The 26,229-nt window shown below is 41.4% G+C and overlaps 1 protein-coding gene across 5 annotated transcripts in view; it reads right to left on the bottom strand.

The window, feature by feature from the left end:
* The window catches only part of RAPGEF1 (Rap guanine nucleotide exchange factor 1), a 121,345-nt gene that overhangs the window by 59,855 nt on the left and 35,261 nt on the right, over window positions 1-26,229 (bottom strand). For 4 of the 5 annotated variants that reach the window (XM_038374650.2, XM_038374649.2, XM_038374647.2 and 1 more), the window contains exons 2-4: window positions 12,251-12,390; window positions 6,367-6,545; window positions 2,536-2,692 (exon numbers count right to left, since the gene is read on the bottom strand). In XM_038374650.2, coding sequence (XP_038230578.1) covers window positions 2,536-2,692; window positions 6,367-6,545; window positions 12,251-12,390 — 476 coding nt within the window. Of the gene's footprint in view, window positions 1-2,535; window positions 2,693-6,366; window positions 6,546-12,235; window positions 12,391-26,229 lie in introns of those variants that run through there. The other variant, XM_038374648.2, reaches the window with a different exon arrangement.

The raw sequence follows: 26,229 nt of genomic DNA on the forward strand, positions 1-26,229 counted from the left end.
TGGTGCTTCAAATTTTGAAAACATTACCAAACGCCACCAGATTTTCCATACCCCTACTTTCTCCCTCCCCTGCATCTGCATCCCTTAACCCAGGAGTGAGAGGCCTGAGAGTCACTCACAGGTCTTTAGTCCATCACACTGAGGGTTAAACAACTGGGTCAGATGTGCATCAAGCTACTCCTTATCAGAACTATAAAAAGGCTCCTGTCAGTTTTAATCATGTGTAAGTACTGCTATCTCTGTACTTCCTGCTACTTCAGCTAATTGGAAATTCCAAAATGAGATGGATTTTTTTTTATATCATAAAAGGGAATTTTGCTTGCTATAAATAACCAAATCTGAGATGAACACAGCAAATAACAATACAAAGAGGCAGGCTGCACCAAGCACAATACTGAGAATGAAGAGGGAAGTAAGCACTAAAATGTAAAACTGGGATTTACTAATGTTACAGAAATTGCTCCGTGCAGTAGAGAAGTGTCCAATTTCTCACTTCCTGCTTCCAGATACTATGGTTAGCTTGGCTCTTCTAAAATAACTTCCCACTTCCCACACAGTAATAGATGCTTTCATGTCTCTTACATGCACTTACACTGAAATTGTGTCTTCTTTCTAGCCAAGAGTACAGACACCAGATATTTAAGGTAATGGTTTAAATTAAAACCGAATTGGTATTTCTATGTGGTGGGTCTGCACACGCAACTCTTATCTATACCTGTGCAGTGACACAGGTCTGCACAGGATGAGTCTTGACACACACACACACACACGTACGTACGTACGTATGTACGTAAAAGTCTGCACAGGACTATATAGAGCTGAACAAGGACACAGCAGTGTTCCACTGCCTCCCCTATTTGTTGGGCTTCTTGGATGCTATGGGGAAGATCCTCAGGAGGTGAAAATGGCCAGAGTGCCATTGAAGTCCAGGGAGCTCTGACAATTTACACCAGCTGAGACTCTGTCCCTACTGTTCTACACCCAACCTTTTCCCCTCCCATCCCACTCTGACAATTAAACACCCATTTTAGGTGATATTTGGTGCCTAAGTTTTAAGGGGCATACCATGCAGAACAATGCTGGCTTCTCTGGATGATGGGAACATTTTGTTTCAAATAAATAACTTTAAAGGCCTTCAGAACTAATATGATTATTTTTACTAACTAAAGTGCATGACATGAAAGATGGATACCCAGAGCAGCACGCCAACACTTCTGGCGATGACCAAAGCCCAGGAGATGCAATTCACTTTCACACAGAGTTCCAAGCAACAGAAACTAAATCAAGTTTGAGTACAATAAAAAGATGGCAGCGTGACCCAATAGACAGAGCACCAGATGGGGACTCAGGAGACCCGGGTTCTATTCCTGGCTCTGCCACTGGCCTGCTGGGTGACATGGGCAAGTTTGGCTCAGTTTCCCCATCTGTAAAATGGGGATGATGATACTGATCTCTTTTGTAAAGTGCTTTGAGATCTACTGATGAAAAGTGCTATATAAGAGCTACATATGAATTAATTATTACTATATGATTTTCTAAGGAAATAAGAATGAGTTAAGGGGATCAGCTAGAATAAGAGCCTACCCCAAATGTACCTCAGCCCTTGATCCTTTAAACAAACCTTTAGAGGTCTGATTCAGTTTGGCATAAGAGGCTTAATTCCCTCTTTCTACACTTAAGATGTCCCTGCCTTTCAAAATAAAGTTTCAACACATATGACAACCTCTTTTCTAGTGCTCAGGGGCCTTTGACAAGAGACCCTGAACATAAAGTATTCAGTTAAGAAAAGCTCCAGGGTGTTCAGATGGCTAATTCAAGGATTGTAGGACCCAGGAGAGAGGCTGCTAGAGTGATTGGGCTGCACAACATCAGCAAGCTGGGGAAAGGCCTGGGACATAGTAAAGAGAAACATGGATGACAAAAGTCTATTGGGAGGCATGCTAGTAGCTTTTCCAGGCAGAGATGAGAGAATGGGTGTCCCAAGAAGGCCATACATAAGATACAGAATTTTCTACTGCTTATACACACCAAACCTCCAAAACAATTAACTGTAGCCTAGCTCCCATCACCAGTCACCAATGACAAGGAATTGCAACATCATACTACTGATTCATTCCTTGCCATTAATGTCAAAGGTGGTGGTTGGCATCTTTGATTCTCTCTGAGCATTAACGGGAAACATTTCCATTACCCTTTGTCTAGACAGAAAATATGTGAAATCCAACCTGTAAGCTGCATTCGTAATGGGGAAGGCTCACTAAAAATTTAATACAATAAATGTTCATTGCTTCTGGCAGTCCATCAGCATGCATTGTTGCGCTAACTATTTGTGCTGATCCTTAAGGAATGCATCAGATAAGGCAATCTCATTCACGCTGTAGTAGATTTCAGAGATAAGAATTTATTCATGTCAAGAACAGGATTCTTATGTTTTACATGTTCCTAAAAACTGCTGTCTTTATCCTCCAAATAAATCTTTTAGAAAAGATGAATACCTTATACTCTCTATAGCACGCAATATCTAGCATATCATACCTTGACTCCATCCAGAACAGCTTTTATGACACCCTTCACTGTGGTCACCATCTCCTTGTCTTCTGAGTTCACCCCCTCCAGCATCACCTGATCAGACCAACGAATCAGATTTCCCAGACTCTGGTACACCCGGCTATAGCAGGAAGAGATGGCAGAACTGGAGGGAAAAAAATGAGTTCAAGAGATAATAAAATGAAAATATGGCACAATTATCTTAATAGAAAAATTACTGCCAATCCCAGAATTTATTTTTAAACAAATGTGTGTTAGCAAAAGGTAAAAATTCCACTGTGCCCTATTTGAATTTTTCTTCTGTTAACTCCCTCTTCTGGAATTTGTGTTTACGTAGGACCAAGATGACACGTGGATTTCACGTCTTTTGCAGTCACACTACTAGTTCTCAAGTAGGTGTTGAAACAATGGTATTAAGGCATGTTTTCATAGTTTTGAGAATAAGTTTCTCATTGTTCTTAATCCTTGGAAATGTTGAACTAAACTTGCCATCCTTATGAAAAGTTTTCTTCTGACACTGTGTGCGCACAACAGTTTGGTTCTGAATGCTCTGAGTGAATGAATTTCAGTTTTCGCTTTTTTAAAGGTAGAATAGCACTAAAGCCATTTTTGTGAAGAAGAAGAAGAAGAAAAAAGATTATTGGGAAAAGGAAGAACTAAATAAAATTGTAACAGAACTACTTATAAGGCTTTGCTCTACCATCTCTGAAAATGTCCATTTCGCTAACAAAGGAGGTGTGCTGACACTTGATGTTCCAATAAAGACCTAATGGTCATTTTTAACAAACATGTTAATTTGAAGATTCATCACAAATAGGAAAGATGTTTTCAAGATGCATCAGGACAACAGACAGATGTGATCCTGCAATCCTGACTCACATAAGTATTCCCAATTGCCTGATTCTGCTGGTGTGTCTCCAGTGATGTAACGATTGGTGTTACTGAAAGGAGACTCAAGCCCATAAACTTCAATGAGATTCCTTGAGTGAATGAGGTTTGCAAAATCAAGCCCTAGGTGGGTAATGAACTATTCTAAAACTTCAAAGGGAGGACTGCAAAGAATGGAGAGTACATTTTTCAGAACTATGGTGCTTGTCAGTATTCTGTCTCATTTCAAGAGAAGTTAGCTGGGAAGTAGAAGTAGACCTACCCTCCCCTGACTCCTTCCAAGGCTTTGATTTCTTTACCATTAATCTTCCAATCCACTTCCTTCTAAGAAGGCAGTAATTGAAAAGCCCACTTTGTACTAGATGTAATTATTTTTTTTCCCTTGATGCAAACGCTTTCCTGAAAGCCAAAAAGGAATTCAACAATTGGATGGCTTTCTTGCACAACAACCCATCCTTGCGCATTTTTCTTGAGGGGGATTGAACATCAAAATCTCTCTTTGTGCCCTGCCACTACTTGAAAGGAGTAAGATACGTAGGTACAGCATGAAAGGACACTGCTTAATGAGACTGCCAAATCTTCACTTACTGAATGGGGCTAAACTCGCTAGAACATGCATAAAGGATTCCTGCCGTAACACATTGTCTATAGGAGGAGATCATTACTCAGTGAAAAAGACCACATGACTATAGCCCATATTGATCATGGAAGCTCCCTGCTGAAAGGCTAGATTCTGACATCCGGCTCCCAGATCTCCTCATCTCACTGCCTGGGGTTGAGAGGACAGCTCAGAGGATATTTGTGTTCTAAGACATATTCTGCATTTCAATCTCCCCAGTAAGGTAAACTGATTCAACACATGCCCTGTGGAGACATGAATCAGAAAGTGACTGACTACAAAAAGATGACATTTTCTATCCTAAAGATACTCACTGACATTTTACATGATCTCTTGACACAAGTTAGGGGACTTCTTATTTGATTAAGTGAAAGCAGGTGCTTGTCAGGAATTTAATGGCTGAGGGAAACTTGATAGCAGCCAAAGGAACTCTGGGTCCTAAAAAACTTGACCAATATTGTAATTTCAACAGCTACTGCTCTCTGTAGGTTTCAGAGTAGCAGCCGTGTTAGTCTCTAAGGTGCCACAAGTACTCCTTTTCTTTTTGCTCTCTGTAGCTCTACCAACTAAACCTAAAATGGTACTCCTTTACCTCAGCTGCCACTCCGATCTTTATCCATTTTCTCCCGACCCGTTGTAATGGCCAGGTACAGTAGGAACACCTTTGTCTACAGGTTTCAGAGTAGCAGCCGTGTTAGTCTGTATCCGCAAAAAGAACAGGAGTACTTGTGGCACCTTAGAGACTAACACATTTATTTGAGCATAAGCTTTTGTGGGCTACAGCTCACTTCATCAGATGCATACAATGGAACATATAGTTTGTCTACAGGCTGGCTCCACTCCTACCAGCTGTCCTTTTCCTTTCACAAGGCCTTATTGTGTCTGATTTATGCAAATAAGGACAGGTTTAGCCCATGTTCTCTCATACAGGAGTGATACCTCCCCTAAACTAGCGGAAATTAATAACCAAGTGCCAAATTCAGTTTTGCTATAACTCCAGTTAAGTTAATTCTTCCCGAGATGTTCCCTCACTAAACCCAGTTAAACCCTAGACTCTGAAGGCTCTCAGCAGAGTAGGTAGTAACACCCTACTATGGCTGGATTTAGAGTGTAGTGCTGTAAGGGATACTGTTACTTCTTCATCTCTGAAGATCACATCACCTCTTTTTCCTGCCAGCCTCTGAGACTCATCTGTAACTGAGGCTTCACAAGTGGTAGCAGCAATAGTTCAAAAATGCTCTTGAAAATAAAACCAAAGAGGCATTCTATATGAAAACGTAGCAGGATTTGGAGATATTCAGTGGGCAAATACACAAAACAGCATGAAATCTCTCAGGATTTCAGGACTCACACATCTGCATTTTCCAATATATTTTTGTGCTGTTTTGTTTATACAACATTATTTAATGGTGGGTTTTGTTGCAGTTTGTTTTTTAAGCAGCTGCTCCAGAAGTCTGAAAAATTATGTGATCTAGCAGACATAGCTCTGGCCTGTGGCTTGAAGAGTCCACAGTTCTTATAATCCAACTGAGCTAGTGGCCTTGGCAAGTCACTAGATTTCTTCTGGCCTCAAACTCACTGTACAACTGTGTAAGACTTAATGCCGAACTGAGTCAGAGATAATCTACTAAAGAGGAGTGCACGCCCTGGAATGAATTCAGACCATGTATTCTTCTGAAATCAATGGAGTTGCATCTGCTTACACCAGCTCTGAATTTTGACTCAACAAAGTCCAAATGGGCAATTTACAATACTTGACAAAGACTTCTCTAATGCAAAGGTGGAAGAATTTCACCTATAAAGGAAATACCTTGTGGATGTGCTCACTTGCAGCCAAATGCTGCCTGCCCTCATTGCTTTTGGCTTGCTAATGACACTAGCCCCAGTGAGAGCATAGCATCCGATGCAGAATCTCTGTGAACGTCAGCTGCCTGCTAATAAGCAATGAATTTTCTTCCACTAAAAGTCTCTAATGTTTGAAACCATGCCCCACATCCCTGTCCTCTCCCATTTCAAACTCACTTCTAGGAATCAATCTTTTCTTCTTCTCATAAACCAACTCTTTTTGCTCTTTCTTTCCTAATCTGCAGTCCAATATCTGGTTTGTTTTACCTACTGTATGTTGTAGTCTCTTTGCAGCAGGGAACTTGCCTTTAGACTTATGTTTGAAAAGTGCCTTATAAATCAGCCACTATTTTTTTACTAATAATCAGCAAGAGCAGCATTTCATGCCACTTGTGCATCATGATTTTTCAAAACGATACAAATTGCCTGCAGTTCCCCCATCACAATCCCCCCAAAGGGAAACTCACCTTTGCTGAATCCGTGGGTCTACTTGGACCAGGGGTAAGATGGCCTCCAGCACTTTACTTGCTGAACCTGGCAGCATCTCCAGTACTTTCTTGTCAATTGCCATTTTGTCCACAATGGTTTTAAAATAGCGCAATGCACTTACAACCTCCTTTTCCTTCTCCTCAAGCCAAGTTAAATTCTAAAGGAAAAAGGTTGGGAACAGAGGGGAAGAAGAGATTACCGAATGTCTGTGTGTGTGTGTGTGTGTGGTTTTTTTTTTTTAAAGAAAGTTATTTTAATTCACCTGGTATAAGTGAAACTAACAATGCACAAGATGTACCTTCTGTGTTAGAGGCACACATGGGCTTTCCTTCTCCACAAACTTTTCCAAGTTTAATCCCAACTCTCCTAGGAAAATAATCAGTATCTCATTTATTCGTAGCAAAGACTTTGACTTTTTATTTTAATGGGCAATTTCTGAGAAAGATTTTGGATACAAACTGAAATTTAGCTCAGTCATTTTTAAGCACAGCTCCCACCTTACTGATGAATTATCACACTGCTTTGGAGTCAGCAGAGACAAAGAGAGCCTGTGCTTTCCAGGTGAGACATGCACACGTGCTAAGAGCAGATGGGAAGAATGATTCAAGGAAGGGGATGGCAACAGCTGGTTTCAGTACAGTAGGAACTTTTCCAATCTGATCACAACTATCTACTTGAATTAAGTAAGGGAACGGAAACACAGTATGTGCTCTATTTTTAAATCATAAAACAAAAATTATTTTCAAGTGGCCAATGGTTAGGTAACAACTCTGCTCTTTGAACCTTGCTGATCTTCCGTTTTGGGGGGGTTTAATAATAGAAAAAGATGCAATGCAGTGACATGAAAATGAAACAGAGCTGTAAACACATTCAGGGTAAAATTTTCAAATCTAAGTGATTTAGGAGCCTACAACCCATTCGGTTTCATTGGAAATCGGGGGCCAGAATGATTTAGTTGCTTTTGAAAATGGGGCTTAGGTGCTTTTGAAAAATGTTACTTTGAGTCATTTTAGTGCAAGTGGTCATCCAACAAAAAAAGCGAGAGAATTAATGCCACAATCAGGCAAACCCCCAAAACAAATAGGATCAAAACCAAACTCCTATATTTTCACTTCTATCGCAGATATTTACAATGATAAATATGTGTCCAGTCCTATCCCAAGTAATCCTACTAACTTTAATAGGGATACTCATGTGAGTAAGGGCTCCAGTCTCAGCCCTTCCATTCATAAATAAAAAGCCCTATTCACTCAGCAACGCTGCTGGAATGAAGGAAATCATTCATTTTCCCGTGAGGATGAACTGTCACACCACAAATGTGAGATTTTCGCATCAGTGAATGAATTGGGCAGGAATGAAGGGTTCAACTGGAAAAAGCTTAGAGAATGCCTCCAACCTCCTGGCACTCAGCAATTTTGGAAAAGGAAATTCAGAAGTGGCATATGACAGTTTAATGGAGTTCTGGTAAAGGATATTTTTAAAAGTTTGCTAGAGCGTGCCTAAGGGTCTATTAATGCTGGCAGTAAATTCCTGAGGGGGAGATCTAAATTAACTACTGAACATTGCTAGTAAAGGAGCAGAGAGCTTAACAGAGTCAGGTTTCATCCATTATCCCTTCAGCAAATTCAGCTTCAAGAATTAATGACCTATGGGTATTGTGTCCTCCCCATGTCCCTTCAGCTGTTAAACTGCAGCTTTCCTGAAAAACGGGGCCAGCAGACCAAACTTCTTCAGATGAGACATTCGTAAGCAGCACTGGCTAGTAACATGAACTTGGTCCCTTAGCTTTATTTCAGCTGCTGTTTCAACTGACCTGACTTTGCAGAAGGCAAGTTTAAATTTCCATGTATGTTCTAGCATCATTAGGCAAGTTTATTATTATTTAATACCTCTTATATAGCACTTTTAATCAGTTGATCTTAAAGGGCTTTGCAAAGGAGGTCAGTACCATTATCTCCATTTTACAGATGGGGAACCCAAGGCACAGAGGAGAAATGACTTGCCCAATGTCTACCAGCAGGCCAATGGCAAAACTTGGAATAGAATTTATATACTCTTAAATCCAGTCTAGTCCTCTCTCTCTTTAGCCACTCTGCCTCCTTCTTCATCCTCTTGCACCGCCAGTTGCATAGGGTATCCACCAGTTTCCAGAGCTACCAAGCACATCCCTACCAGTTGGCAGATGGGGAAGTGTTCACTTTTGGGCAGCACAGAATAATGAATAAGGAACCGTGGATCGAAGGTTGTGCACGGGGCTGATAACCCAATCATGTAAAACAAACTTACTACAGAAACAAACACCAGGTGTCATATTGATATGCAGCAGGCTCGAACAAGAGATCAACTTCATGTGAAGAATATGAAGCCAAATCCTTCAGCATGACACTCAGAAGCCTGAACAGACCAGCATAAGCCCAAAACAAATGGTGGAAACTCTGTCTCCCCTGGGGTTAATTATAAATCTAGAGACAAGGAATAATGGGCAATGATGTGTAAAGAGAGAGCTGATGGTATGGATATTGATTAATGCTCCTAAAATGTTTAATGCTCTTAGGCATTACGAGCTATAACTTAGGCTCATCCACCAAATATCCCTACAGCCAAGATGGGTGAGTAGTAGCCCCCATCCTTATTGCTGCAGGAGACTTGAACTAAGCTCTTATTTCAAATTCCACTTGTGGTGGACCTGCCCCATAAGTGAACTTCTACTGGCAAGAGAGCAGATCTACAATGGCTGGAGTTACTAAAACAGCAGTTCCACTTGCTCCAGCAATTTCCATTTGGGGCATTAAACTGGATGAATTTACTACTCAGCCAAACCAATAAGTCCCTTCACCCCCGCACGTGACTGACACATGCATGACACATCTCTGCATAATTTTGGAAGGTTTCCCTTAAATAATCATTACAAATGCATTATGTATGAGATACAGCTGCCCTAGAAAGAGTTAGGCACTCAGATACTTTGGTGATGAGTGCAGTGTTAGAACCTATATAGAACTGAATAGGCTACAGAGACAGCATACATTTGACTCTTAGACCTGGAATAAATCATCTTTTTAATACTTGGATAGGTTTTTGCTATATTCTTTAATTTACACTTAATATTTTGGTACTGTTGCTTCTACTCTAGCTAGATTATCTACTGTGTGTAGGAGACTTAGCCCCAGGATTTAAAGAGACAGAGTACATGCATAGATATGAAATCTATTCAGTCTGTCTTTTGACATCATGTGTCTTAGGAAAATCTCTCATTTGTCAGCTTCTCTTTATATTCCATCTAGACTCTGTAATAATGACCCAGTGGCATCCTTTCCTCCCCCCACAAAGCTAATCAGTTGTCTACCATCAAACTAATCTATTAGCTGGAGACAATCATTAAAATGGATTAGGACTGAGTCAGAGATCAACATTTCACAAGTTTTACAATTTAAATGCAGACCAACAATAGCCAATTTACCCAACATGAACAGCAACTCAGCTGTCTTTCCTATTGAGCAATTACTGCAAGTGAGTTTTATTTTCCCCATAATGCAATTCCAGCAACTAGATTTCTAACAAATATTTTTACATGTTCAGCAGATTCCTGGTCAGTCATTCCCCAACATTGTTCTCTAAGCTCTTTGGTGGAAATAATGCAGAAGAAACTTGCCTTTCATTCATATGCAAATATATATTTTTTTCTATTTCCAATATATTTTAATCCATTTGTGGTCAGATATCAATTAAAAGGAAAGGCTATGACACTTTTACCATGCATGTCAATGAATCAATCAATACAAATAAAATAGTGCAAATTCTCCCCAGTAAATAGCCCATTGGATTGTACACAGAGCTCAAAAATGCTCTACATAATAACCCTTTGAACTAGTCACTATACATTAACTTTCCTATAATCTCTTTGGAATAAATAATATAATCCCTAAGGAGCATTCCTCGACAATTAAAAAAACAAAAACATTGCGGAATAGACCATATTCTCTTATTAGTCATATTCTGCTCTCTAGATATCAGATTTACTTTCAGTACAACTTATTCTGTCTTATCTCCTATTCCCCCTCTGTCCTGTCCACCAATGGAAAGGCTCAGCTGAGAAAAAAATGAGAGATTTTTGGAAAAAAATCCCCCCCCCATTTACAAAATGGTTTCTGCTCTAATGGACATCTAAAGTAAAGTAAAAAGTTACATCATAGAATTCAATGTCAGAGCTCCAATATGAGTAGTAGCATCACCACAGTGAGGGCCCAGATGAGTCTCCATAAGAAACCTCCATTTTGCCATGGCCATTACATTCATTCAAAGAAGAAAAGGAGTACTTGTGGCTCTTGGCAGATGGTTGCTTTTTTAAGACAACTATTAGGACTGGTTTGGATTTTTCTGTGGTGTCACAAAGATTTCTTTGGTATCTGTACAATCTGGGATCTGCATGAAAATTTGCACTTTCTGGGCTGCAGGGCACCACATAAGTACCAATAATTTTTCATCTTAGCAAGGCAGCTCTCAAGGATGATTGTAAACAAGTTGCCTCCATCTCTCTCTCTCTCAAGTAATAGGTTGTACCCTTTTCTCAACAAGAGGGCTGTTACAGGCCCATTCTTTCCTTCTGTCACTCTGAGGATGAGTGAGTACCCTGAAGACCCGCATAATTTCCCCTGCTTTACAACTCCTCCCCTCAATAGTGGACGTAACTCCCTTTTAAAACAGGCACCCTCTCTCCTGAACAATGTGGTGTGAATGCTCTAGCACATCTTCCCAAGATGCAGACACTCTGCCTCCACTGCAAAATCCAGCCCAGAGAATGAAAACCCAAGTCTTCTACATGGTGATGAAGAGTACTAGGATACAATTACCTTATCTCATTTTTAGACACCACTCAACCCCATTGTATAAATCCTGCTGTCTCTCACTAGGAATAAACCAACCAAGTTTGTAACGCTGGTATGCTACACTGAATTGGTCTCTCAACGGCAACTGTGGGGCTTGGAAGTTACCACAAGTAATCCCAGTTTTTCTTAATAACCTGGGACTGAATTCTACACCTAAAACCTGGAAATCTCAGCAATACTAGAGCTAAATTCTTCTTCTGCTCAACCAGGTCAGAATGGAAGTGGAGGCAATACTTTGGTAGCCAGCTGGCTATTATCTCAGTGGTTTGAGCATTGGCCTCCTAAACCCAGGGTTGTGAGTTCAATCCTTAAGAGGGCCATTTAAGGATCTGGGGCCAAAATTGGGGATTGGTCCTGCTTTGAGCAGGGAGTTGGACTAGATGACCTCCTGAGGTCCCTTCCAACCCTGATATTCTATCTCCTGAAAGAAAGGCAACCTCGGTTTTTATAAGGCTTGAAATAGCTAGCTTAGGTTTGAGGAAGGGTGGGCTGAAAGTCAGCAGCTGTTTGACTCACTCTGTTGAGGTCACCAGAGATTGAGGACATCTTTGGACAGGCTTCAAGGATCTGCTTGCATTTTAATGGAACACACCCTGAAGTCAGGCAGTGATCTGGGAATTGTAAGTATAACTATAGGGCGTGCATGTGTGGGGAGGGAATGTCAGGCCATAAACTGCATTCCATAACGAGTCATTTCAATGCTCATGGAAGAAACATTCATCAAGATCTCAAAAGGAAAGCTACGTGTGTCTCTAGTCAACTACACTACATACAAAGGACCATCTATATGGTTCCTCTGGAAAGGAACTCTAAAGAGTACCTCAGGAAACTGTAAAATTCTTTGAAGAAACACAGCCCCATGCACTAAGAGCAACAATGCCAGAGCAGCAGATTTCAATATAATTACAGGACAGATTATTCAACAGGCAGGGAATTGGTAAAACTGTTACCAAGACAGTACCATTCAGCTGCTTACTTTGTTCACTGGCTTCTCCAGCATTTTGACTGTCAGGTCAGCCTGTTTTCCTTTCTTTGATGGCGTTCGCTTTATTTTTGGTGAATGAAACTTGTCCATCAACTTCATGGTGAAAGAGGAGAGATGGGAGCGCTGAGAATCTGGAAAGAAGCACATGCAGATGCATTATTAGGCTGGAATAGATTTTTTGGGAACAGGCAGGTTGTGCTACAAAATTCTCTAGAAGAGCAGACTGCGAAATACAAAGCAGCACTGATAAATTTATAGAGTGATGTGAATTCTAACTACATTTCCAAGTGTAATAACCACCACCATTCTCTGTTTCGCCGCAGACAGAGCTATTCTAAAATGCAAAAGAAAAGACAATGGGGTTGCTTTTACTCTACTACATCAGGAACAGAGTAATAATGATGCCTACTTCTTATACAGCGCTTTTTTATCAATAGATCTTAAAGTGCTTTACAAAGAATGGCTATATCATTACCCCCATTTTACAGATGGGGGAACTGAGGCACAGGAAGTGACTTGCCCAAGGTCACCCAGCAGACCCGTGGCAATGCTGGGAACAGAACCAAGGTCTCTTGAGTTCAGTCTATTTGTCTATCCCCTAAGACACATGGCCTTTGAATGGTTTTGTATGACTAGTTTGCCCAAAAACCTGGGTCTTCATATCTCCAAAGGGTTTCAGTTCAAACAGCGGCCTACATGTCAGGGTGGACCATTAGAACACAAGGGGTAGATTGCTTTCAGACAAGTGCACCCTAAAGCAGTTTAATTAGAGGACTGAGTAAAGTAGTTTCCTCATGGGAGGACACATTCTTCATTGTGGAAATCAACTTTTTTTCAGGTTGTGAGTGTCTGAAAAATGGAAGACTCAAAGATCTATGATGCGATCACACAGATTTTCTGATGAATTTTTTTAACTGTTTAGCTCAGGGGTGGGCAAACTTTTTCGGTCGAGGGCCACATGTGGGTTGGGAAATTGTATCTAGGGCCGGGGCAGGGGGTTGGGATGCAGAAGGGAGTGCGAGGTGTGGGAGGGGGTGCAGTGTGCAGGAACAGGCTCAGGGCAAGGGATTGGGGCAGAAGAGGGGTGCGGGGTGCAGGAGGGGACTCAGGGCAGGGGTGCGGGGTGCAGGAGGGGACTCAGGGCAGGGGTGCAGAGTGCAGGAGGGGACTCAGGGCAGGGGTGCAGAGTGCAGGATGCTCAGGGAAGGGGGTTGGGGTGCATTGGGTGCAGCAGGGGGCTCAGGGCAGGGAGTTGGGGTGCATGGGGTGCAGCAGGGGGATCAGGGCAGGGAGTTGGGGTACAGGAGGGGTTCAGGCTCCGGCCTGGCGCCGCTTACCTAAAGCTGCTCTGGGGTGGCAGCGGCGTGCACCAGGGCCAGGGCAGGCTCCCTGCCTGCCTGCTCTGACCCCACGCCGCGCCGCTCTGGGAAGCGGCTGGCACCACATCCCTGCACAGCCCTGGGGGGTGGGAGGGCCACAGGGCTCCGCTTGCTACCCTTGTCATGCCTTCAAGTACCTCCCCCGAAGTTCCCATTGGCTGCGGTTCCCCATTCCTGGCCAATGGGAGCTGTGGGGGGCAGTGCCTGGAGGCAAGGGCAACAAACAGAGTCCTCTATCCCGTCCCGTCCCGTCCCCCCCCCCGGGGCCTCAGGGACGTGGTGCTGCTGCTTCTGAGAGCGGCGAGGGGCCTGCAGCATCACAGGGGGCAATCCCGCGGGCCAGATCCAAAGCCCAGAGGGGCCGGATTCGGCCCTTGGGCCGTAGTTTGCCCACCCCTGGTTTAGCTGTGCTGCTAAATAGAACAGAGTTTATAAGATGCCTTCCTGGCAGTGAGCAACTTGGATTTTATCTTGAGCAAATAGATTTTAATAGGAAAGATATGAATTGCTCTTGCAGTGAGCCAGACAACTCTGACAGCAAACACTGAACTTGCCTTCAAGTACATTATCTGCACAAGTAAACACTTTCCCTTGAACCTTCCCTTGCCCTTTTGGCTTATCTGGGAATTGACTGCATTGGTCGTAATGAATAACAGCGACATCTCCCATGTGTGTAGTGCTGCACCTTCTCATTAGCATGGAGACTACAAATAGAGTAGGCTGCTGAGTCAAATCTAGCATTCAGCAGCTAAATACCGATAGCTGCATTAGCACTGCTTCTACATTCAGAAAGCACTAACCACAACTGCAGGGAAAGCACCTGGGCTCCCTTTAAAGAGAATTAAGCATTAATAACTACCACCAGGAAAGCAGATTTTAGTTTCTTCTGTTCCCACCTTCACCAGAGCAAAAACTCCAACTAATGAAGTAATGTGTCATAAAAACATCTTTCAACTTTCCATCCTCATTTTCATATAGCAATTAACTCAATCAATAAATGCAAGGGAATGCATGTTGGAAAACATGATCCCAACTATACATATAAAATGATGGGGTCTAAATTAGCTGTTACTAAAGAAAGATCTTGGAGTCATTGTGGATAGTTCTCTGAAAACATCCACTCAATCTGCAGCGGCAGTCAAAAAAGTGTACAGAATGTTGGGCATCATTAAGAAAGGGATAGATAATAAGACAGAAAATATCGTATTTCTGCAATATAAATCCCTGGGATGCCCACATCTTGAATACTGCATTCAGATGTGGTCAACCCATCTCAAAAAAGATACATTAGAATTGGAAAAGGTTCAGAAAAGGGCAACAAAAATGATTAGGGATATGGAATGGCTTCAGATGAGGAGAGATTAATAAAATTGGAACTTTTTAGCTTGGATAAGAGATGACTATTGGAGAGTATGATTGAGGTCTATAAAGTCATGACTGGTGTGGAGAAAGTAAAAAAGGAAGTGTTATTTACTCCTTCTTATAACACAAGAACTATGGGTCACCAAATTAAATGAATAAGCAGCAGGTTTAACACACACAAAAGGAAGCATTTCTTCACACAACGCACCGTCAACTTGTGGAACTCTTTGCCAGAGGATGTTGCGAAGGCCAAGACTATAACAGAGTTCAAAAAAAGGACTAGATAAATTCATGGAGGATAAGTCTATGCACAGCTATTAGCCAGGATGGGCAGGGATGGTATCCCTAGCCTCTGTTGGCCAGAAACTGGGAATGAGAGCCAGGGAATGGGTCACTTGATGTTCTGTTCGTTCCCTCTGGGGCACCTGGTATTGGCCACTGTTGGAAGACAGGATATTGGGCTAGATGGATCTTTAGTCTGACCAAGTATTGTCGTTCTTATGCAACAATGGAAGGAAGGAAGCAATGAAAGAAAAAAACCTACTAGATAAAGCGGTGTGAGCAAAAGAAATCCAATCAATCTATTTAGATAGCAGATTCAACTTTCCAAGAAAGGTTTACAGTCAGTCACTCATAACTTCAGAAAACTAGGAGGACAGAGTTAAGATCTTTTAGAAACTAAAAATAATTATCTGTTGTTCCCATAGGAGAGGGGTGTTTAAACTAAATGTAAACTTTGAGAAGCTGATTTTGACAGGTCAAATTACATCTCTCTCCCTTCTAATAACACAGGAACTTTTTGTGGGGGAGTAAGACCACTCAAGCTATAACTATAATATACAGCTTTACAATACAGGCAGAATATTCAGCTATTCATATTCATAACATGGGAGGCACCACCTGTTATATTCCTTCATCCATAACAAGCACTCAAGTAAAACAGCAAATGAAAAGGAAACCCCACATCCCCAGCCCTCAACCAATAAAAGACACCATATAAGAACCTCATAACCCAAGACTGGTTCAATGCAATAAGCAAGTCTACCCCGGGAGTGACACCAGTGAAGTCAGAGATCAGTTTGGTCGAATGTAGACAAAGGTCAATGTAACATAAAATTATGCCCTTTAAGGATTTTAGAGAGGCCAGAAAAGTTGGAAACCAGGTTTTCAGTGTTTCTGGTGGTTCCATTCACCAGTACATTTCTACACATGAGACAGTGCATAGAACAATCTATTCATTACTCAGTCTAGTTATGTCTAACAGGCTAGATGTGGCGGGTTCCATATGTGTCATTAACAGAAAGGGCTGGATGTTTTCTTGTTATAACTTCTAAGTTAAGGCTCATGGTATCTTAAAAACACCTATAAACATTTAAGTATTTAAAGACTTGGTGCCTGTGGAAAAATATTTTATTAATACAGTTAGTTGCATAAAAATTGCATATTTTTTAAAATAATCCATTTGCTTTTGCTGCAGTATTTTATAGTATCACAATTGGTTGCTATGGAAACAATTCAGATGTTACCAACAGGCCAGAACTTCAGACTAGAAGTTGGCATTGGAATAAGAGGAACTACTCTTTAAAATAAAGACACATGCAACTGGATGTGGTCCTATGTGGGGAGAGGAGAATGTTTTGAAGAGAAGGAAAAATTCTTAAGTGTACGGTAGATTGGCAGAACTGTTCTCCGATTAGGTGTTTTTCAAAGCGTATCCCGTGCCACCAGCTGCTGTTTAATTTCTGTTTTTTAAATCCACTGAGGAATACATAATGATCCCTGGCTGTTGCAGGCAAACCCAGACATACATCGATCGACCTGAAATATTGCTCAGAGCAGCTGGCATCCTGACTTAGCAACAATTTACGTCATTGCTTTACATCCACGGGGGTCTCCCGACTCTTAAACACTCCCAGGCCCCACAGAGTGCTCAAAGTCTCTGTGGGCAGCAATTCCCAGCAACGTCAAGAATGCTTTTGTTCTCTACTTTTGCAAAGACACCAGTGGTATCTAATTTGCACAGCATGTCAGGGTTTTACACACACATTCACATGTGACAGGAAAAGGCATGGATCAAAGGCCTTTAAATAGCCAGGCAAACACTGCAATTAGAATACTTAATCTAGAGGTTTCAGAGTAGCAGCCGTGTTAATCTGTATTCGTAAAAAGAAAAGGAGTACTTGTGGCACCTTAGAGACTAAAATGTATTTGAGCATAAGCTTTCGTGAAAAAAATGGTAGTGGCAATAGAATGCATCTCTGGCTCAACCACCATTGAGAGGCAAGGATCCTATTTAAGTGGACTATGTGGACTCTCTCCTCAGGCCCTATGCTACCAGCACTCCCAGCTATCTTCGAGACACCACTGACTTCCTGAGGAAACTACAATCCATTGGTGATCTTCCAGAAAACACCATCCTGGCCACTATGGATGTAGAAGCCCTCTACACCAACATTCCACACAAAGATGGGCTACAAGCCGTCAGGAACAGTATCCCCGATAATGTCACGGCTAACCTGGTGGCCGAACTTTGTGACTTTGTCCTCACCCATAACTATTTCACATTTGGGGACAATGTATACCTTCAAATCAGCGGCACTGCGATGGGTACCCGCATGGCCCCACAGTATGCCAACATTTTTATGGCTGACTTAGAACAACGCTTCCTCATCTCTCGTCTCCTAATGCCCCTACTCTACTTGCGCTACATTGATGACATCTTCATCATCTGGACCCATGGAAAAGAAGCCCTTGAGGAATTCCACCATGATTTCAACAATTTCCATCCAACCATCAACCTCAGCCTAGACCAATCCACACAAGCAGTCCATTTCCTGAACACTACTGTGCTAATAAGCGATGGTCACATAACCACCACCCTATACCGGAAACCTACTGACCGCTATACTTACCTACATGCCTCCAGATTCCATCCAGGACACACCACACGATCCATTGTCTACAGCCAAGCTCTACAATACAACCACATTTGCTCTAATCCCTCAGACAGAGACAAACACCTACAAGATCTCTATCAAGCATTCTTAAAACTACAATACCCACTTGCTGAAGTGAAAAAACAGATTGACAAAGCCAGAAGATTACCCAGAAGTCACCTACTACAGAACAGGCTCAACAGAGAAAATAACAGAACGCCACTAGCCATCACCTTCAGCCCCCAACTAAAACCTCTCCAATGCATCATCAAGGATCTACAATCTATCCTGAAAAATGATCCCTCTCTCTCACAGATCTTGGGAGACAGACCATTCCTCGCTTACAAACAGCCCCCCAACCTGAAGCAATACTCTCCAGCAACCACACAGCACACAACAAAAACAATAACCCAGGAACCTATCCTTGCAACAAAGCCTGATGTCAACTCTGTCCACATATTTATTCAAGTGACACCATCATAGGTGTCTAATCACCATCATAGGTGCCTAATCACATTAGCCACGCCATCAGGGGCTTGTTCACCTGCACATCTACCAATGTGATATGTATGTATGCCCCTCTGCCATGTACATTGGCCAAACTGGACAATCCCTATGCAAAAGAATAAATGGACACAAATCTGACATCAGAAATCATAACATTCAAAAACCGGTAGGAGAACACTTCAACCTCTCTGGCCACTCAGTAAAAGATTTAAGGGTGGCAATTTTGCAATAGAAAAGCTTCAAAAACAGACTCCAACAAGAAACTGTTGAGCTTGAATTAATATGCAAATTAGATACCATTAACTTGAGTTTGACTAGAGACTGGGAGTGGCTTAAGTCAGACGATATTCAGTATCTACAGGCCCTTAAAATGCCCTATTTTGAAGATAGTAAATAATGCAATTTTTAATTCCTACCTGGTCTTTTTGTCTACAGTGAGCATTTTTCCTAACTCACCAGGTCACAAGATTTTGCTACATTTATATTTAAGTGAATGGCTCACACACCAACCCCCAATACTCTCTTACATTCAAGAAATTTGACTTACCACTTACAATATCACTTTTTACATTCAAAGCACTTTACAAACATATCTAATTTATCTTCAAATACCTATTTTATCCCCATTTCATAGACGGGAAACTTGGACATGAGATAGTGAAGTGACTTGCCCAATCAAACCACAGAGGGGAGTCAGCGTTGGAGCTGCAATTAGGATGCAGAACTTCTTGATTTCCAATTCTATGCTAAAACACTTGGATTATACCTCTCGCCAGACTCTCGTAAGTCCAACTGAGGTTATTCATACACTGAATGGCGATAAATGTTTTCTGTCTCTCAGGTGCGGTCACTTTCCAAACAGACACAGCAGTCAAGTATTATTTGTACAATCTACATTTTCTCAATGAGTTGCATATGTGTGGAGTGTCAAAAGAGAAATTATGCGCAAGTAGCAACAAGTAGGAATGCACTGACTCAGAGGGATGCAAGTTTAACAAGGCTTTTACAAATGTAGGCAAAAACACCAAAGAAAAGACGCACAGCTGTGTGGGACTTACTAGATCTGCTATCATAGAACTGATCTGCTTTGAAAAAATCCTTTTGCTTTTACTCACTTCAGTACTAAAATGTCTAACATGTCCTATGGCTCTCGAGCAAATAGCTGAAAGAGAAGAGCGGCTATTCTATGGTTGATAACGTACATGGGAAAAATAAGAAACGATCTTGGCAGTGAGTGGATGAAACACTGTCCTCCTGCACTTTGTTTGCCTAGCTACAACATTAGACTACTTAATACATAAGAACGTGAGCTCTGGGGCCACTTCTTTGAACTATTTGCTGAAGTGCCACAGGATTTGCTCGATGCTTCATCCGTTTAAAATGACTCTAGGATATTACACTCACCCCTATGAAGCACCTGCAGGCAGCACTTAATGAGAATACCAGCACTGAACTTTTAAACCTCTCTTCCCCTTTTAGTGCATAGGAGTGGGTATTCTGTACTTCTTGATATGGAGCATTCAAATGGCTTCAAAGCTAATGGGAAAAAGTAAGGGAAGGGAAACTGGAAGGGAAAAAAATACAATCAAAGCAGAGGAACTGTTGGCTTTCCATCCTCTCCCTGGATAGTCCACTGATGCTCAGGTCTTAAACCAAAGAAAAAATAAATCCTCAAATTATTTTGCTGTGGATTCATGTGTGTCGACTTTTGACTGGCAGTTTTAAAATGTCGATCCTTTCATTGCTAATTCCATCTTCCTATTAAAGAGAAAACTTGCTCTGTTGTGTTTGAACGTGCTCCAGCTGTTGAGTCATGGACTTGCCACAGCTTTAAAACCAGTCTCCCCCACAGTGGCACGTGTCTGGGTTCTGACCACACACAAAATCTGAGAAAGCTCACGCGATGTGAGTGGGCTCTAAACGTCTTAGGAGCCAGGTGCAAATGGAACATCGCACAAATCCCCACCCTTTAAATTTTCATCTGACGCCTTAACACAGGGCCCCTAGGTAGGAAGGCTGGTCTGTCTAGGTGATGGTCTTGTTGTGTGGGTGGAATAAAGGCAGCACTGTCAGCTTGAACAAACTTGCGATGCTTGCCAGTCTGCTGACAGAATGTTACATCTGATGAGGAAAGAACTGCTGATTTTAAACTACAGAGGATTAAGAGGTGCAGCGAAAGACAGAGATAAATCAGTCTATGTGCTGAATGTAGCTGTGACAAAACTAGACTCTGCTTAAGGGGAGATTACTAGTCCAAGCCCTAGTTCTGTAACATCACTAGAATGGAAAGATAATGACATTCCGGTTGGGCTCAAATGAATGGTAGAAATTAGGACTGTCAAGTGATTAAAAAAATGAATTGCGCTATTAAACAATAATAGAATACCATTTATTTAAATATTTTTGGACATTTTCAAATATATTGATTTCAATTAAAACACAGAATACAAAATGAACAGCGCTCAATGTATTTTTGATTACAAATACTTGCACTGTGAAAAACATTTTTTCAATTCACCTAATACAAGTACTCTAGTGCAATCAATTTATCGTGAAAGTTGTACTTACAAATGTAGAATTACAGTATGTACAAAAAAACCCTGCATTCAAAAACAAAACAATGTAAAACTTTAGAGCCTACAAGTTCAATCAGTCCTACTTCTTGTTCAGCCAATCACTCAGACAAACAAGTTTTTTACATTTGCAGAAGATAATGCTGCCGGCTTCTTGTTTACAATGTCACCTGAAAGTGAGAATAGGTGTTTGCATGGCACTGTTGTAGCTAGTGTTGCAAGATATTTACATGACAGATGCACTAAAGATTCACATGTCCCTTCATGCTTCAACCACCATTCCAGGGGACATGCATCCATGCTGATCATGGGTTCTGCTTGATAACCATCCAAAGCAGTGTAGATAGACACATGTTCATTTTCATCATCATGAATCAGATGCCACCAGCAGAAGGTTGATTTTCTTTTTTGGTGGTTTGGGTTCTGTAGTTTCCGCATCAGAGTGTTGCTCTTTTAAGACTCGTGAAAGCATGCTCCATACCTCATCCCTCTCGGATTTTGGAAGGCACTTCAGATTCTTAACTCTTGGGTCGAATGCTGTAGCTATCTTTAGAATTTTCACATTGGCATCTTCTTTACATTTTGTCAAATTTGCATGGAAAGTGTTCTTAAAACGAACAACATGTGCTGGATATCACGAGACTGCTATAACATGAAATATACGGCAGTATGCGGGTAAAACAGTAGGAGACATACAATTCTCCCCCAAGGAGTACAGTCACAAACTTAATGAAAGCATTATTTTTTTAACCAGTGTCATCAGCACGGAAGCATGTCCTCTGGAACGATGGCCAAGCATGAATTGGCATATGAATCTTTAGCGCATTTGGCACATAAATATGCTTCGATGCCAGCTACAATGGTGCCCTGCAAATGCCTGTTCTCACTTTCAGGTGATGTTGTAATTAAGAAGTGGGCAGCATTATCTCCCGTAAATGTAAACAAACTTATTTCTCTTAGTGATTGGCTGAACAATAAGTAGGACTCTGAGTGGATTTATAGGCTCTAAAGTTTTACATTGCTTTGTTTTTGAATGCAGGGTTTTTTTGTACATAATTCTATATTTGTAAGTTCAACTTTCACAATAAAGAGATTGCACTACAGTACATGTAATAGGTGAACTGGAAAATACCATTTCTTTTGTTTATCATTTTTACAGTGCAAATATTTGTAATAAAAATATAAAGTGAGCACTATACACTTTGTATTCTGTGTTGTAACTGAAATAGATATATTTGAAAATGTAGAACTACATCCAAAATATTTAGTAAATTTCAGTTGGTATTCTATTGTTCAACAATGCGATTAGTTGAGATTAATTTTTTTGAGTTAATCACATGAGTTAACTGCGATTAATCGACAGCCCTAGTAGAAATAGAGCCAACCATTTAAGGCACTGGTGAATTCCACCAACTTAACCCAGCTGCGTGTGACTTACCCTAAAGTCAAAGTGAAAGTTCTACCATGCTACAGATCAGTCACTAGAGACCTTCCAGCCTCCCTTCTATCCTTCACTCTCACACAGTATGAGTATAGCACTGTTAAGAGTCTGATTTGTGAGAGCATTTCAGAGAACAGATTACAGATATTTCAAAAACAGGTGTGGGGTTTTTTTTGTTTTTTGGTTTTTTTAAGGCACTGGTTACTGTGGAATAGATCAATCATCAAGACAACTAAGACTAGCAGAGACTTGCAATTAAAACGTTCATCTTATTTAGCATCTGAATCATATCACGCAAACAGATAATATGGTTTGTTTAAAAAAAAAAAACAAAAAAACCCACCTGAGTTTTAGAATAGACAAAGCCTTTAAAAAAGGTTAAAGTTCAGCCTTCAATTTCAGATTCAAAGCAGTCCTTAAAACTCAGAACTTTATAAAGAATGAAGATGTCCTTATAATCTTATTCCACTCTGGTCTTTTCTGGAAGGACATACTTAAAAGCCACCAGATAAAACCAGAGGGCCTCTCTCCCCATGTCATAACAAAGCTGTTGCACACATTTCTAGCTGTTTTTGCCATTTATGCCAGGGGTCCTTCACACACAGAGTTGACTTATGTCATGAATTATGCAATGATGCCCATTAAAATGGCTTTTTTCTCCCTGGGCACAGCTCAATCATTTGCAAAAGGCAAAGGCAAGGAGCATGGTTTCAAGTAAACCCTGACTAATAGGAACTTCGTGGGTATGTTTATACTGCAAAACACCCCACATGGAGTCTCAGAGCCTAGGTCAACTGACTTGGGCTCATGGGGCTTGCAGTGAGGGGCTAAAATAGCCATGTAGATGTTCCCACTTGGTCTGGAGCCCAGGCTCTGAAACCCACCTCAGACTCACTGCTCTGAAACCCACGCTCTGAGACTCACCAGGCTCTGAGACTCACTGCAATGGAGATTTTTTTTTGTTTATTTGTTTTTGAAGTGTAGACATACCCTAAGAGTTCTGAAGCAAAAAGCAAAAAATAAATTAGGCACACAGTTCAAAATGCCTGTCCAGCTGGCACTGTAATACACTGTCATATGAGAGACAACAATGGTTGGGAGCCCTCTCTGGATTACACTTTCCTAGAATAGTAAAGCCACTTGACCCTCTCTTCTCTAAATCCACCTCTGCTGTCACCACTACAAGAAATCAGCCAATTTAGGATGGCTAGACTCGGGGGCAGATAAAGAGATTTGGAACTTTACCGATCTATAATAAGGAAAAAATTGCAAATGTATGGGTGTATCAACATTATCTATATTTGATTATCATTGCCCACAACCCTTAATGTGTCACTTATCTTTTTAGATTATAAACTCTTTGCCAGAGGGAATTGTGCCCATATATATTTGTAAAGTACATAGTGTAATGGGATGGGCTCTGAAACAAGGCCCCTTTGGTCCTTGACCAGAAGACTATATATTTTCACGGCCTTGATGACAGAGAGAAAGAACTGAAGATCTGCAGGATGCGCATGACTTGCAAGGGGGGGGGGGGGAGAACAGTTGAAGATGATGCACATAAACATGGACTGGATTAACATCTGTTCTCCATTCTTTCAATAGGGCCATTCATCACTTCATTCTGATATTGTACGGGAGACTGTTTTTACAGTTATGGTTCACATCCCCCATCCCTTTCAGTCTCCCAGGGATGTTCAGGAATGTAATAATTATTACCATGTAATGCTTGTATGGTGCCTTACATTTTCAAAGACCATCAGACAGGGTGTCAACGTACATTTTTAACCTGAAAACATTTCATCATTCTCTCATTGACTCATCACAGCAGCCTGGTCTCATAGCAGTTATAAGCTAGTCCCTTCTTTCGCTGGTGTTTGCCGCCAGGCAGGACTGAGGCAAAGAATACTCTTAAATGAAAGGGGGGCCCAGCAGATTTGAAAAAAGCAGGGAGGGTCCTACATAAACCAGGAAGTTTGCCCACCCTAACCTTTGTACCTTAGGTGGAGTTGTTTGTAAGCTGCCATAAGTCTCTTTCCAGGGAACTTCTGTGTTAGGAGAGCTGCCAAGGCTCAGAGGAAAAGGTGGAGAAGCTGCTTTAGAATTCAAACAACACTGATGGAGTGTTAAAGGAACTTTCCCTTGAACATCACGTCACCTTCTAAGCAGCCAGCATTTCGAAGCAGAAAGACCAATTGCCCTTTTTCTTTCTTGGCAATGTTACAGTGAGTGGCCATAAACCAGTGAGCATTAATGATGTGCAGTGACAGCACGCAAACTTCTATGGAAAAGGGAGGCTCCGTTCCTCAGCTGGCAAGGCAGTGTTCAGTGACTCACAGGCTTCGTTATTTTTTATGCCGCCCTCTAGGGCCTCCAGAGGAAGTGAAACTTTTTTATTGGTCAGGTAACACATTTTGATTTTGATTTTTTTTCTAAGCAATCATGAATGAGACATCTCCAGCTGCATGCACCTCTTGGGGAAAGAACTCACAAGGCATGAAAGGGGACTGGCGAGGCAGACAGAGCAACCCATCAGCTCAGCCACATCTCTTGACTGAAGTGAAAGAAACTGCATCATAATCAACAACATTAATTTTACAGCACAACCCTTCTTCCATTCAGATTTCCATTTCCCTCACTCAGTAGCAACTCAGCAGGTTGGGAGAAGGAGATGATCCAAACAAGTAGCAGGTTAGGAGTCTGATTGACTATCTCATGTTTACTGAAAAGTCATCTTTTAGCCTGAAGGATCTCAACAGAGACCACTTTACTCACCCCTGAAACGCAGACACATGAGGTGGGACATAATGGCTGTAACAGCGTATAATAACACTACACAACAGGTTAAGTCAGGAAATGAAGAACAAAGCTATATCCATCTGAAAATGCAAAGGGAATTCAGATAGGCAGGACATAACTACTCAAGTTTGCATTTATCTAGCACACCAGTTACTAGCCTCCCTGACTTCTCTTTCAGAAAATTTACATGGGCTTTTAATTGATAAGAAGTGGTTAGGACATTAGCTTTACACTTCATCAGAAAAACAGCACCTCCAGCAGATTGGTTTGATACTGACTTACAAGGAAAGATGTCATCTATTGGATCAGTAGCAAATCTTTCTGCAGTATCTGATCATTCCCTGGCCACTTCCCAGACACTTACTGAATCTGCACAACCCCACAAGCCTGTGAGAACAAATAGGATCACAACATTGGTAATCACAGGTTTCAGAGTAGCAGCCGTGTTAGTCTGTATTCGCAAAAAGAAAAGGAGTACTTGTGGCACCTTAGAGACTAACAAATTTATTAGAGCATAAGCTTTCGTGAGCTACAGCTCACTTCATCGGATGCATTTGGTGGAAAAAACAGAGGAGAGATTTATATACACACACACAGAGAACATGAAACAATGGGTTTATCATACACACTGTAAGGAGAGTGATCACTTAAGATAAGCCATCACCAGCAGCAGGGGGGGGAAAGGAGGAAAACCTTCCATGGTGACAAGCAGGTAGGCTAATTCCAGCAGTTAACAAGAATATCAGAGGAACAGTGGGGGGTGGGGTGGGAGGGAGAAATACCATGGGGAAATAGTTTTACTTTGTGTAATGACTCATCCATTCCCAGTCTCTATTCAAGCCTAAGTTAATTGTATCCAGTTTGCAAATTAATTCCAATTCAGCAGTCTCTCGTTGGAGTCTGTTTTTGAAGCTTTTTTGTTGAAGTATAGCCACTCTTAGGTCTGTGATCGAGTGACCAGAGAGATTGAAGT

Source organism: Dermochelys coriacea, chromosome 16, assembly GCF_009764565.3.
Source record: "Dermochelys coriacea isolate rDerCor1 chromosome 16, rDerCor1.pri.v4, whole genome shotgun sequence".
Taxonomy (NCBI): domain Eukaryota; kingdom Metazoa; phylum Chordata; order Testudines; family Dermochelyidae; genus Dermochelys; species Dermochelys coriacea.